Source organism: Paralichthys olivaceus, chromosome 1, assembly GCF_024713975.1.
Source record: "Paralichthys olivaceus isolate ysfri-2021 chromosome 1, ASM2471397v2, whole genome shotgun sequence".
Taxonomy (NCBI): domain Eukaryota; kingdom Metazoa; phylum Chordata; class Actinopteri; order Pleuronectiformes; family Paralichthyidae; genus Paralichthys; species Paralichthys olivaceus.
This window is the reverse complement of record NC_091093.1, coordinates 26,090,308-26,106,189: the sequence shown is the minus strand read 5'-3', so window position 1 is coordinate 26,106,189 and position 15,882 is coordinate 26,090,308. Positions and strand designations below refer to the sequence as shown.

Below are 15,882 nucleotides of genomic sequence, written 5' to 3'. Positions count from 1 at the left end.
GTGTGTTTATATATATGTATATACTTGTATGTATATATGTGTTTATACACATACATATAGCTGTATACTATATACTATACACACAAATGTATGCATTAATATGTACATAGTATGTGTGTTTATATATATGTATATGAGCACACTAATATGTATGTATACATATTAGTGTGTATAAAAGAATGTGTGTGTGTGTGTGTTTAAAATACAACAATATACATTAGATACTGGTGATATTATCTACCTACTTCCTGTTAACCAGTGATTCTGGATCTCCATGATACATTTCACTCCTAAACATGACTTGACACATAAACGATGTCATGATTCACAGATACAATAACTTGTTTTCGAAAAGGAAATCTTGGTTGTCATTCCCATAGCAACTGGCCCGGCCCTGTCATGTGTCCGTCTCCATCCGTCTCCATCCGTCACCATCCCTGAGCCTCCTTGTAGTCTCTCTCCATTCGTCTGGTCCCACAACAGGCAATCAGGAGCTGTCAGTGCCGGCAGGCTCATCCCGACGTGTCACTTCCCATCTCGACATAGTTGTTAGTGTGCGACTTCATTGTAGATTGATGTGTTTTTTCCCCTCCTCACTGGCATATGCAAGAAGAAAAGAAATGCAGCAATCAAAAAGTCAACTTGTCACACCAGCCCCATGCGTGATGGAGAGGCTGCTTCCTCACTTTCCTTCAGAGCAGACTCTTTTCACTCATTGTCTTTTTAATTGCATGTTTTATTGCCTATTTTTGCTGAGCGCATCAGTCGTAAAAATCAAACCAACAAATCGCTTCTGTAAAGAAAGTGACAAATTTAGTAATAAGGCGGAGTTGACTGGCCCTCGCCTCAGCTGTTCTCTAAACAGCAGCCTCACCCTGGGGCCCGTCCGCTCATCGTCATAAATGAGAAGGGCCTTCTTCGCAAAGCAGCTGGTCGGCACCCAGAGTGGTTTAGTGGTTCAGCCGTTAAAATATTGCACCCTCGAATAAGAGATAGCAGAAATGTTGAGCCCTGCAGATTCAGCTTAACACACTTAGAGGTGTCTGCTGGCACAGAATCAATGTCTCAAAAACACTTCTGCTGCTCCAATAAGCTTCTGTTTGCATCTTTGTTTTCAGCCATGAAATAATGTTTTATTTTACCGACCGCCTGCTGCCGTCCTTGTGTTGAGGGGTTGTCATATTGGAAATTTAACAAGAGGCCGGTCTGTCATCGGGGGGGGGCACCAGCTGTCTTCTATGGGGTTTACAGTAGTCTCTTCAGGCGCTGGCTGGTTACGAGGTCAGAATATGCTTTCTGTCGTCTGCAGCACCAGAGAGCCATTTTTACAGCTCGGCCGATAAAATAAGAGCCGCTGTCTGAGGGCGACTCCTGTGGAACACCACCCATCCATCTTCTGTCTGTCCCTCTGATGTGTACACAACACCAGCCTCTGTGTGTGTGTGTGTGTGTGTGTGTGTGTGTGTGTGTGTGTGTGTGTGTGTGTGTGTGTGTGTGTGTGCCTGTGGTCATCATTGTTCTGCACACACGTATCATAGAGTTTCACTTTGGGTTATTAGCGTAAGCCCTTGTATTTCTAGCCCAGTTGTAAAGTGGTGTCATTGTTATCCTTTAATTTTAACACGATGAAGTTATTTTCACAGCAATCGCCCCCCCGTCGCCCCAACCTGTTGGTGCAACAGACAAGTATGTTGCGATGATGCAGCCAGTGTGCATTTCATCATTTCTCTCATATATCAGGCTTGTCAGGCCTTGTACACGATGGAGTCCCTCACTGACTTCTTTATCAGATTCCTGCACGCAGCCATTAATTAATCCTGTTTTCATTCTTGTCAATCTTATGAGACCCCCCCCCCCCCCGACAGGATGAAGGTTGCTGTTGTCGTTCTACTGTGGCGTGACTGAGGAATTATCAGCAGACATCATTTTCCAACACTGACGGGACTTAAAAAATGTCTGTTTCCCTCACTGGTCTGGCCTTTAAAGTGAAACTTCACGCCTAAGTTTTGGCTGAAGTGTCTACACGCACACACACGCACACTCTCACACACACGCACACACACACACACACACACACACACACACACACACACACACACACACACACACACACACACACACACACACACACACACACACACACACACCCCATTTAGCTGCTAAAGATAAGTTATCAAGGTTGTCTAGCTATGAGTGATGACTCCGGGGGCAGAACACACACTTATGCAACAGAAATGTTGAATGAAATTAAGGCAAATATCCAGGCCAAGACCACGGGCGTCCTGAGACGTTTGAACCGTTGGCAGAGGCGACCTGTGCTGAGACAGCCAGAGCAGAAGCAGCCGTGGATTTTGATTCTCACTCGCTCACGGTCGCTGGTGGTGGAGAGCAAACCAGCCCCAAAGCATTGGCCCTGCAACGTCCAAGACTTTTTGAAACACTAGGTGGCGTTACGAGCCATGTTCAACCCATGTAGATGTTTTTTAATTTGGTGATAAATGTGACATTAAAGTGTTTCAATAATAAACAGTTGTATCATTTAGTTAACAGCACAAAAAAGTGTGCGGTGCTTCTTTAAGCAGTAAACTCAGTGTTTTTCTTTCCTCCCAGTTCAACCTGCAGATTATTTGATCCATTATATCTTTCTCCATCAGTTCATACAAACTTTGTTAATTAATTCAATGAAACATTAAAGCTTTCTTTGTAAAAATAGTTAAATCAGCCCCATTTTGACCACATCTCATATTCATAAAAATCCCTCCTCACATAGCACATAAAGAATTCATGCTGTGGTTTTTTCATGTAATGTGCGCAGCCTCTTCCGAGTGTCACCATTAGACGATGGAAGAATGTTTTCCTTGTGTACCATGAACCCTGAAGTGCCTTATTAAGAGAACATGGCGTGAACAATGTTGTGTGTTTCTGTGGTTTGGAGAGAATCTGTGTTGGAGAAGGTTTCGCAATCCAGAGCAAAAGAGGAAATGTAAGCAGGCGTGTTTGCACATAGGCTTGCATACACATACAGAGTTCATTAATATATTAATAACCACATAGTTTTATTTTGTTGCACCGAACCCTCAGAACATTTTGTGCCTGATGGTGCTTTTTTATTTTCGAGAACCCAGAGGGAATCGGCCCACTGGCGTTATGATCCCATCATTTCAGAAACTCTGAAATTGGATGCGTAACACGAGAACAATTCAGAAGAAAAATATCACACAAAAATCCTCACAATCTGCGCGTTGGAAGTCCAAATCCCAACAGAACAAGGTGCGAGATGCCTTGATATATTTTAGTTGAGGCAATATAATGCAAGTGCTCTGTTAGACAAGGTTTCTGTGTAAAGCTTCTAATGTTCAGCTTTTGTTGACGGTGTCAGAAGTCTTGATTAAACTCTGGCCACTTTTAAAAGCTTAGCTCTCGGGTGTTGGATTGGGTTGCATTATACTGAGAGGGTATTTCACCCGTTGCTGTTTACATGAATGAACTGAATAAGCAGCTCTCGCAGAATTAAAAGCTTTAGGAAGGTAGCACACGTTGCAGTGTGACTGTGTGTGACTGTATTGGATTGCATTAGATTGAACAGGTAATAAACGTGTCCGTCAAGAGTTTCCCTTTGTGTTTGAAGATCTCTGTTGTACATTCGAAATAGTCTCAAAGTGCATGATATCAACAAGGTGTGAATGCTTCACTGTCTCACTCTAAGAACGTCATCTTATGTATGTTGGCTCAGTAGCTTGATTTGCTGTAATAGACGAAGCCCTTAGAAGTTCTCTCCCCTGAAGCTGTGGAACCTTCAATTAGGGAATTAATTATCACTTGCTGCAGCGTGGCCTTAACGAGAGCACCAGCACAAAGAGGCACTGAACTGAATAAAGCTAAGCACATATTATACTGTGGGATTTTCTGCTTTTAGATCCTGCCTAAGCACGTACTACTCATACTAGTTGTTATTGTCTTATTTTTTTGATTGCTTGGTTTCTCTGTCACTCCCTGACTTTGCACAGCTTCTCAGATTTTCATTGCTATTGATTGGATTTCCTCTGGATCTCTGTTTGGCTCTGCAGACTTGATTTGGCTCCGTCTCGTATTGTGAAATGCATAAATGCACCAACAATAGGATTGCGATTGTTCCGTCTTTTTGTGTTGCACAGCCTGCAAAACTGTAATAGATGTGTTGATAAGGGACTAGTGTGTTGAAAGGAAAGGTGCAGCTTGGGAGGGTGTCAACATATTTGCCTTAAAGAAAAGGTTCCTCTCCCTTTGGCTGCATGGTCATACACTAGTAAATATCAATTTGTAGCAGTCAGTGCGAACTATGATTTATTCTGACATGAAGGGCTTTAATTTACTTTTTAACCGTGCCCACTTCCCTTCAATCTGACTCGGTGATTTGGTTTCAGATATTGATTTCTCACATTTCCCAGAATGACCCAGTAATCCCGAGAGAATGGGCAGGAACCTTTTGAATTCAGATAAGGAGAAATAGTGGAAATGATATCGTGATAAGAGGGAGAGTCCCACTTGTGGCCGTGTCACACTCTGGTCGACTGATTGTGTTATCAGTGTCGAAAAAGGGGATTGTTGTGATATAGTTCTTCCTTCCGTTGTGGAGGACTGTTCATGATCGCTAAACGTCAGGTCCAGAGAAAAGCTTCTTTGACTAATCACAAAACTAACCGGGTGGAGGACACGTCCAAGAAATTATCAAAAAAATAACCCGTATGAGAAGATCTTCACGCTGCACTGGTATTTCACAGAAAGTTTAAAATAACCGTTCAGCCTAACAGAGGTTATTATCCAGTCCCAGATTAACAGGTCATTAGATTTTTTATTTAGGTTTTCAGGTTGGAAACTTCTCAACTGACTGGAAGTTTTAGTCTAGTGAAATAAAACAAAAAGGGTTTCAGAGCTTAGTCAGTTGTAAAATGCATGGTTCAGTTAAATATCCCATAAGATTTTACTTTTATTGTCACGTTAACACTTATATAATTGCTCATCCGCCGTAATTTGTTTGTTTGTTTCTGTCTCTGTTATAAAAATTGGTCAAAGTATTTGTGTGACAGAGTTTTTAAGTGTTTTAGAAATGGTCCTTCTCATCAGCTGCAGGCATAAATATTTGCGGATTTGGGAGATGCTCAAAATATTTTCTCTCTGAGCATCACGGCGTCAAAATAAAATGTTCTATCCTTATTCTTTGTGTGCGAGTTGTTGATTCAGAGATATGTGTGGATTGAGCTGGACTGTTGCTGTTTTTATCAAACATATAAATAGAGGTTGACCTGAATTGATTTGTATGGCTGTATGGAAAAAGTGCACAATGTCTTTTAATGAATATTGCTGTGATAAAAGTAAGTAAATAAGGATCTCTGTGATGTAAATGCCTCGTACAGATGATGGGTTCAGTCTTTAGCTCTTGTGTCCTCTGGTATAAACAGTTTCATTGGTTGCTTCACTGACTTGGAAAAAATGAGCCGTGTTCCATTTTAACATGATTCTTTTTCCCTTTTCATTCCAAATTCTCACCGTGGAAAACGAGTTACTTCATGTTTCCAGTCCAAACACAGCTCTCTCAGGCCAAAGCCAAGGAGGAGGAACTGTAAACCCCTTAAATGTGTTTCGCCACCTTAATTACTTAAACTGACGCTGCTTAAAAATATGTAACGTAGAGCTCAGTTGTGTGTCAGATCGCGGCAGCCATTCCACAATCACTTGCTAATTCAGCTGAATCTGGAGGGAGATCCTTAAATCCTTCTGCATATTCTATTAAGCTGCTCATTGTTATTCTATACCTGATTTTAATTAAGAATAGTAGGAACCCAACTGTGCGATTGAAGTGTGGGTCTGTGTGTGTGTGTGTGCGTGTGTGCACGTGTGGGGTAGGCAGTCGTTGCTCCTGTTTGTCGCTCTCTGCAGCACAACTCCTCTCTGCTAATCTCCAACCATTGATGGACACATTCATTCATTAGCATTCATATAATTATAAGCTCCACTGGCAAAGCTGAGCAGATGATGTGAGGTTTGGTGAATCTCACCAAACATTGCTCACAAAAGAGGAATTCTGGTGCCACCACTGGGTTAAGTGCTTTATTTTCTAGGCAAATGCTGTTTGGGGGCACGTTAGTTCAGCAGGGTCACATTTACTGTTATTTCTGCTGTTTGAGAGGAACAAAGAAAAGGTTTTCCATTAGAGCAAAACTCGTTTCTTTCTCCTGTTCTGACCACTGAGGCCGTGTTGCTCTACTGGAGTCACTTGGCCTCATCATTCTGTGCTAATAAGAGCTCCCTCTGTTCAATAGATGGCTGCAGAGCAAGGGTGTGGAAAATGAAGCTCCCACCCAGTCGATTTAAATGGAGAACTGTGATTAATTGGAATCGATGGGGTTAGCATCGACACTCACCCGCCTCCCGTCTACACAGTCATGCCTTCACTCACACTTAATGTACTTATGCTCAATTTAGCTGGTGCACAACACACACACATGTTAGAGGACTGAAATACTAATACTGAGCCAAAAAACCTGTGTGGTCAGAGACCATTTCGATTAAAAAATGCCTTTCTCAAACCAAAATGTAGTCGTATAGATGTAGCAGGAGTCTGAGGTTATGGAGACAATATTCCCTGTCCTCTCTGCAAAGGTTTGGTTTTTGTGGAGGTGTAATTCCTCTCATGCCTGCAGATGAAGTTCAGGTTTCTCTCCTGTGTCCTCTACGGGCCAAATGTCAAGTCTCAAGCCATTAAACAAAGCTGTGGGTGTATCTCCAGCTTTTAGACCCTGGGCCGCATTAACTCAAGGCCTCAACCTCATCTTTTGAAATGTCATCGCTCCACGGGACGAAGGATTTCTGTTGTGGTGTAGAGAGCAGTGTCTGCAGTTTGAGTTAAAGCCGGGCTGTGACTTTAGTTTGTCCCACATTGTGGATATCAGCCGTGACAGTTAGTGTTAGTTGTGATTTTTTTTGGTAAACATTAAAGATATGTAACATGTACATTACAATATATTTAGGTGACTTGTGAACTTACATTATCCAACATGTTTCTGGTTAATGGTCACATGACGAAGGAAAAACACGCTGCTAGCCAGTTAGCGGGTCTGCTGTTTTTTGTCTCTCCTCATTGCAGTTTGCTGCATAACGTGAATACAGTTTTAATGCATGATTTCCTTCGTGAACATGATTTGCTCAGTTTGGTCTTTTGTTTTGATTGGGAGACCCCTAGTGGCTGAAGTTACATATTGTCCCTTTAAGATAAGAGTGCTGAACTCCACTGTGACCTTATGTAGTTTTGTTTAAAATCAGTTTGTGTTTCGACCTTTTGTTGAACATCATTAATCAGCCGCACTCTACCGGCCACTTCGAGAGCTGAATAAAGTTTTATTAATGTGTCGCTCTTTAGCGCACACACACACACACACCATATGTCAAGCAAAATAAAAATGATGCAAACACCAATTCACTGAAGCTGAGACACTGAAACTCAAAAATGAAGTTATGCCCTCAATGTAGTAACATCAATCACTTCTACTGCTTTTGTGAATCAAGTGGAAATTCTATGACTTAATTAAAATCATCTGGATATTTAAAGTGATCTGTTTAAATATCCATCTATATTATCTTTCAATTTTCTGTGTAAATCAATTTGAAACGCAGATTCAGAGGTTTAATTATTACAGTAAAACCCCATCAACATGCAACTATACCATTATATCCAATGAGCTGCAGAACCTGCAATTAAATGTATGCTTTGATGTTTTTTTTTTTCTTTATAAGCTGAATTTTCACTGAAACCCTGATAAACATCCCAGAATTCCCCTCTGACATCGGTCAGACTGATTGCTCACAGCGAACCGCACCTGCTAATCATAAAACTTGTTTGATTCAGTGCAGAGCTTCAGTCACTCTAATCTAAATGATTCAGCTGAGGCTTATTTTTTTACCCTACCATCATTATAGAGTGGATGATTGGCAGCTTTGATAATCAGTAATATCTGCGGCGGCATCTGAGCGGCACCATTGTGCTGAGATGAACGGAGAAAAGCTGTGGCCGAGAGCAGAGCAGTTGGGGGCCTTATCTTGTAGTGTGATTTACCCTGGAGCCGCTCCTGGGAGGGGATTCGAGGAGAGCGGCCAGTGACGCCAAATAATCACTCAGCAACTCCTCGGCATCACTTCCTGTGTGAGAGCACGGTCATAGGCGGCAAAGATGAATTCACAAACAGATAAAGGCACAGTCACAGAACCAGAATACCTCTTTCAACTTGGTCACACATCTTCTTATCCCTTCATTTCAGCTTCGCTCTGTCACTCTCTCTCTCTCTCACTCTCTCTCTCTCTCTCACACACACACACACACACACACACACACACACACACACACACACACACACACACACACACACACACACACATATTACCAAGGAGACAACCACAATCAGCCCAGAAACTCGAGAGGCCCTCCATGGCAATAACACAGCATGATATTCTTTTTACTGACGATGGATTCAGTGGCTGTCTGACTTTTGAAAAACAACTGCTCCTTCTTCACTTATAAACCCCAACACTAACATTTGCAGTTTCCACACTGTGCGTTTTTTTAATTTTTTTTATTGAAACCCGACTGTTCGATTATTTTCCCCCTAACTCCACGTGCGAGCGTTCGTTTTAGATCAGTGGCTTCAAACACAGGAAATAATTATTTCGCGTCGAGATGAAAGTCGGGGTACAGACGCACAAACAGCCTGTGGATTCTGCCTTTTTTTAATTAGTGCTGTGTATCTCCTGCTCCGCAAAGCAAATTAACATCCATCCATCGAGGATAAGCGATTGTGCTACACCAACGTGTGCGGTTGATTGTGTGTCTGCGCATGTTTCAGGGTTTTTGTGTGCAGGAGGTCGGGCGTGGTCTTCTACTGAGAATCTATTCTGAATATGAATTTTAAAATGTTACTTCCAATTGGCGGTTGTCCATTAGACTTAATGTCCATATATGTTTTGTGATATTTTTAAATTATGTTTTTAAAATCCGAATCTTGGAAATAATTATATTATATTATTATTATATTTTCAGTGAATCTGAAATGTATTTAGTTTCATCATGTTTAAATATGAGCCTGACCGATTTATCAGTTGGCTGATTAAAAAACCCACAGAACAATATGCCACACTTCACAAAGTCATAAGAAAAACCGGTCATATTTATAAAGAATTCACAAAAACCTCGACTAATCTGCTTCATTAGGACTCTGTGGGTTTGGTTTGATCACTTTGATTGACAGCTAACACATCGTTGGCTGTTATCACATGTGGCCAAACTTCGACTGGTGCACAGGCGGTGATGTGCAAATGTGTGAGGCACTAAAAGTAAAGTGAGGATGCTTTCAAAAATAATCATCATGAATAATTCACATTTATTCGTTACCTTCACTCAAGGTGCTGGAAACATAAAAAATGAACTGAATTAAATTAATATTTTGTTGCAGCCTCTCTTTGCCTCTAAAATAGCATCAGTTCTCCTTGGAGGTTTTTTTATGTGGGTTGAAATTGGCGTAGCTCTTCTGTGGATTATTACTGTCTCACTGTCCCATGTGCAGGTCAGCGTCTATGTAGAGAAAATTGCACATTGAGAGCTCATGGTTCTACACCCTCCTTGTGTCTTTCAGGGATGCCCCGGTTTGCCAGCCAGCCAACACCGGCCACGGTGCGTCTGGGGGACAGTCAGGTGATGGCGTGCGAGGTCAACTCCGATCTGGTGCCCTTCACTCGGTGGGAGAAAGACCGTCAGCCACTGGAGCTGAGCCCCAGGTTGCTTCAGCTGCCAAGTGGAGCCCTTGTGATCAACAATGCCTCGGAGGCGGACGCTGGCCTCTACCGCTGTCTGGTGGAGAATGTGGGATCGTCCAAGGCCAGCGACGAGGCCCAGCTCCGAATACTGCCAGGTGAGTCGAGAAAACCAAGGACTGGAATGTTGATCATTTAGAAAATAGATGAGTGTTATAATTTAAGCCAAAAACTGAGATCAGATTTCTATGATTCTACAGTGCAGTCATATTTGAGCTTCTAGGCTTCAATAGAATAATCTTGTGCAGTAAATCTAAATTCATGTTTAGTTCAGTCCTCAGAATAGATATCATGGATCATAAATCAGACCAACGAGAGCTCAGTGGGGGTGTTTATCTCTGTTGCTGTTTGTTTGGATGCTACCAGATGAAACTGCCACAGATCAGTTTGAAAATGCGGTAACTTTGGAAAGAGACCCTGAGTAATGGAGATTAAAATTATTTCATACATATCTGTCTCCAGTTTAAATCCTGTTTCAGGCTTTAAGGAATTATTACAGTTTCTTAGCTGTAGTACTGTGTATATTCAGGGGTCACACATTTCCTGGTAGCTGCAGGATTTGAAGACATTTGGTTGAACCTCTAAAGAGCGGAGACTTCAGCTGTCTCAGACGTCAGTGTGGACATTACTCATCCGACCGTTCTCGCTCTTGGTCTCAGGAGCGACCGCCCCTCAGACGTGACTTCTTTCTGAAGTTTTTAAGATGGATGACTCCTGGAGGTTGCTGCTCAGCTTGGTTAACTCACCCCGACCTTAACCTCAGCCATAACCCTCACCCTTTTTTTTTTTTTTACTCCCATCTAAGAAACTGAAGAGGAGAGGAAGCCGGAGTTCCTGGTGCAGCCTGCGGCTGTGAACAAGGTGGTGGGAAACAGCGTGCTGCTGCCCTGCGTGGTCTCTGGTTTCCCTGCGCCGCACGTCCGCTGGATGCTTGGAGACAAGCTTCTGGAAGAAAGGTATGGACATTAAGTGGAGCACTATGTTGCATAACAATCTGATCGGTTTTACCAAGATGCCCTAAAATGCTACAGATTCTCTCTGGGTACACAACAGTCTACAGTTATAAAATTCTTAGAGATGCACTTTATTTATAGAACACCTTTATAGTTACAAGTTAGGAAGGACCAATTGAATGAATTCGGAGAGCACACAGCATCTTTACTTGGCTGCTTCACTTTATCTTCAATGAAGTGTAAGAAATTCTTGGACTATGATATTTCCTTGTGATGAGTCTTCAATTTCATCCATTGTGGTCTTAAAAAGTCTTAAATTGAACTTGTTGAAACCCACAGAAAGCTGGACTGTTGTGCTTTTATAGATTTCTTTCAAAAATCTCCTTTCCCATCACAGTTGCCTGTAGTCGCTCTGAAGTCATTCACCGCTGTGTGTTGTGTTCGGCTCCCACACATTCCTTGCTTCTGAAAAGCAACACAAACCTGTAATGTTTGCTCCTTTGTACCCGCTGCCTCTGGCCTCCAGAAGCTCACCTCTTAGTTTTGGCTCCTGCACCCCGAGGTGTTAATGCTATTCTGCCACCGCTACCCAGAGAGCCCCGGGGGGAGAACCTGGATGTGCTAACAGAGCCACTTCAGCTGGGAGACAGAGGCTGCAGGTTTGCCAGCTAAGGAGGAAGTTCACAAATTAAGAGCCAGGAGAAAGTGTCACAGCGCCTGTGCTCTCACTCCTCTGGCTCTCATTAGCTCAGGCACAGCGGCTCAAATCCCTCAGGAGAGAATTGCATTCGACATGGGAAGTTTGATTCTCACCAATTAAGGAAGCACTTTGTTTACCTAACCCCTGTGTATCGCTCCTGTGGAATAATAACTTTGCAGCATGTGGGGTCGAGAGAAAAGAGTTGAAATGGGGCTCGTTCATCTAAATCTCGCCTGGAATGGGATTCCTGCCTCGAGTGAAATTAAATGTAAGGTCATCACGCTGGTAACCGCAAGGCTCCGGTGTGGTATGAGCTTGAATATCATTACACTCTCCAACATCCAGTTCTAAATGCAGCAGCACATTTGAAGTTAAATGTCTGTAACACATATGGAATTGTCCATGATTAACTCTGACCTCCAGGGGGAGCTGGGTAAAAAGGTACTTATTAATCTACCTCGTATTAATTACAAAACACTACCCAGTGTGCGCACCTGACCCCCCCCTCAGGTGTCTCTGTTTGTAATTAGCAAGCCCACTCCGAACATCCAGGGAGGTCTTTGCTATATTGAAGTGGACCCCTCTGCCCCCTGCCTTCAGGAGCAGGGACGGATTGTGTGACGAATACATCACTGTGACCGTCCTTTTGATTTGAATACGACATCAACAATTAGAAAGAATAGCAGCGGAACTTTCTCCTTGAGAGTCTCCTGTCCCTCTCAGGCATTTCAAGAGATAGAGGAGTCGCTGTCAATTAAAAAAAATGGGTGCTTTGTGCAGTGTGAGGGAAAGAGGAATCTGAAGAGTGTCTAATTGGTCTTTGGTGCGAAGCGCAAGCGGGGCCTTTAAAGTGGCAACACCGCAGCTGCAGGCATGAGATGAAAGTTTATCAAGATGTGTCAGAGCCACCAGTTGCAGACGCGGTGACTCGCCGACAGTGGGGATCATCACGATCGTTCTTTCTTCTTGTTTTCTCTCTCTCACGCCGTCTGTGTTTGCAATAACAGAAAGAGTGACAGATAATGCAGGTGATTCAAAACGAGTGCAACATGAAACCATGCTGTGGTAGTCTCAAGAAAAATACAGATTATTGGCTAATTCTCCCCCGTCAAGGTCAATTCATGCTTTCTGCCCTCAGACAGACGCGCTTCTGTTCATACTACAATCGGGCGTAGGCGTGCACAGACACGTTCCAAACATGCATTAGAAACGATTATAACGACCTCATGACATCAAGAGAAAGCGCTCCTTTGTTTGCTGGACTCAGCTGAGCGACATGATGACACATTTAAAAAGATAAGCGTGTCCAACTGCCTGACGAGAATAGGCCCAAGGTTTGAAAACCAAAAGTCTTCTCTGCTCACAGACTGGACCGGATGATACAATGAATTGATCTCGTCTTTCCTCAAGCCGACCGACTCCTCTGAGGCACTTGAGGACACAGTGGAGTCCTTCAAACGTCTTTTGAGAACGTGTCATATAAAGTTTTACTGTCATGAGTTGGATTTAGTCTTTGAAGAGTCTCATTAGCATGCTCCTCGTAACCTTTAGACGACAGACTTTGCTGTTTCTTTTGTATCACCTGCCCGTATCGCCATGTAGAACTTTACTCTTATAAAACTCTTTGATATCTTTGATATCTTTGATGACAGATGGAGACAGAGCAAAATCACAATATGGAAATTCAGAAGAGTTGGATTTTTAAATTCTCCTTGTATAGGTTCTGTGTCAATCTCATAATCGTGATGACCAGTAATTCCTACTAGTCTTTTGAATACAGCTCATGTGATTGGGAAGGTATAACTTCACTTTTCCAATCTGACACCACAATACATTTTAAACCCAGTTTTATGAATGAAAGTAGACGACGTGGAGCCATTCATCTTCTCTCTGCCGGGACTCTGAGGGTGTGATTAATCTGGTACAAGGCTCCTGACGCCTCCTGAAGATGATATTCAAATAGTTACAAGCACACTGACATGAAATAAGACAAAATGTCCTCTTTTGCTTTGCCGTACGCCCACTTGTGGGTTGCAGTCACAAGCACTTGCTGTGGAAAGAGACGACATCAAAAGTGTGAAGTATTTCTGTCAGGACACAGCGAGGCGTCCCAGGTGCTGTTGTCCTTATCAATATGGACATTAAAAAAACAGCCTCAGACGAAATGTCAGACGTTTGAAAATAGACATATCACAAAAAGTTGTTACACTTCGCTGAAGTGGGAACAGTTGGTGCATCAATAAAGGCAAAAATGTGCAACAGAAACAGATTTATAATGGATCACATCACGTGAAGTCGACTGAAGAAGAGAAAGAAACTGAAGCAGCACATGAGAAGACACAGATCTGTATTGAACGATGAGGAAGCTGTTGACGTGACTTAAATTAATCATAAATTAATTATATGTTCCTCGTTTGAATCAGGTTTTCTATATTGTTTCTGACCTGGCCTTTTAAATTACTTCTTCTGCTGTGATTCGTAATGACACACGACTGGAGAATCGGCGCCGCCAGCTGTTTATCTTGACTAACCAATACCCAATATTCAGTGGCTGATGGAAATGTGCATTCATTTGTTTGGTCTTCTGCTTCATGTCCTGAAGCATTAATTTCTTACATTTGGATTAAACCCATTAGACATAACTTTGACTTTTGCTTTTGCGGTTCCATTACAATTTATAGTCTGATACCAGCAATAAGTTAATATATAGATTTTTTTGTCTCATTAAGAAGTGTGTGAAATATCTCAGTTTAGGTTTCCTCACCCAGAAAGATTAATAACGCTGTATCCATTACACCAGGGCTTATTGTGCTTCTTACGTATTCACCAGCGTCGTGGTCCCTGCCTCAGATTCATTTAGGCTCCGAGCGAATTTATTGCCAAGGACACCAAGCTCACCATTCATTCTGATTAAACCCAGCAACGCGATAACAGAATATTAACACTCAAAGCCGTCCGGTCAACATGCTGAAAATCCGTTCTTGGCAAATGCCCTGCGAGTCATTGACGGCGTCCCCAGGTGAGCGGCACCGAGATGACAGGCCTTTGGATTTCTCACACACACACACACACACTGGCCCTGAGACGCTCATGAAAAGAACCGTCATCTTTTGTTCTTGGGAGTATCACTATCACCTAATAGAATTCCCCAGCAGTCAATAAAATGGATGAATTATGCATGTCGGGCCAGCAACAGGGAATTGACAGAGCATGTAAATCAAACCCCCCCCCCCCAACAGCTTCAAGCTATTTGTCTCCTCTCCTCCATGTCTTCTCGCCTTCATTTAAATATGATTGTGTGTATTGCATTTACTTGTGTGTGAAGGGAGAAGCTCGGTGTTGGAAATTTGTTTGCAATTGGACTATTATCGGACAGCTGTGTCACCCCCCCCCCACACACATGGATGTCTTGCATACAACCGCGCATGTCTTCATCTTATTCCCTTTTCATGGGTGAGGGGAGAGAATAAATGCTCACATTGAGACGCAGGTATAAATGCATGGACACGATTCTGTCTGTGGGAAGTCGACATTTTACAAGCAACCATGGGAGCCCAATGTAAGGAAATGAAAAAAGGCTTTTTCATTGTTGTCAGAAAATGTCACAGTGATGAGGGTTTAGATCAAACTGCTATTTATAGCTTTTACATCTAGATCCAGATGATTTGGCTTCACTTTTGGGAGCATTCAAGTCATCCATCTTTATATTCAGTCTGTGGTCGGACCTCATGCTGCACCAGCAGGTGTAAATACAAACTGCAAAGAATAAAACCATCAGAGTTTTGAGAATCCATCCTTAGCTAAGGTTCCTTTGATAAACACTTTGATAAATTCAATCACCCACTAATGTTCTATTTAAAGGTCCAGTGTGTAAGATTTAGGTGAAAGGGATCTATTGCCAGAAATTTAATGTAGAATAATCCTCATGATGTTTTCACTAGTTCATTTCATCTAAATTGTATGAATTGTAGTTTTCTTTACCCCAGAAAAGTCCCTTTATATTCAAATACTTTATATTGACATCGAGGGGACCCTCTCTATGGAGGCAGCCATGTTTTTTACATTAGTCCAGACTGGACAAACTAAACACCTTTTGAGTTTTTATGACAATTAAAGCTACCACAGTTTCTTTTTCATGTTTGGAAGGGAAAGGTTAGGTGAGGGGTGTTCAGCTGCAACACTTCAACACTAGATATCACAAGATTCTACACACTGCACCTTTTAAAAGAAGATACATAAATAAGAGGACAAAGAACAATTTTCATAAAATGTAGTTTTTACTGCTCGTTTTATGCTCCTTATAATTTCAGCCCTGGTTCATCGTTACTGCTGCGAACGTTAAATGTATTTTTATGGCGGTGACTCAGGTCCAAGAGTCGTGTTTGAAATTAA

General features: G+C 42.3%; 1 protein-coding gene across 19 annotated transcripts in view; it reads left to right on the top strand.

The window, feature by feature from the left end:
• Nucleotides 1-15,882, top strand: part of neo1a (neogenin 1a) — a 154,041-nt gene that overhangs the window by 72,405 nt on the left and 65,754 nt on the right. For all 19 annotated transcript variants that reach the window (XM_069526127.1, XM_069526145.1, XM_069526146.1 and 16 more), the window contains exons 3-4: nt 9,660-9,935; nt 10,643-10,793. In XM_069526127.1, the coding sequence (XP_069382228.1) occupies nt 9,660-9,935; nt 10,643-10,793 (427 nt within the window). The remainder of the gene's footprint in view (nt 1-9,659; nt 9,936-10,642; nt 10,794-15,882) is intronic.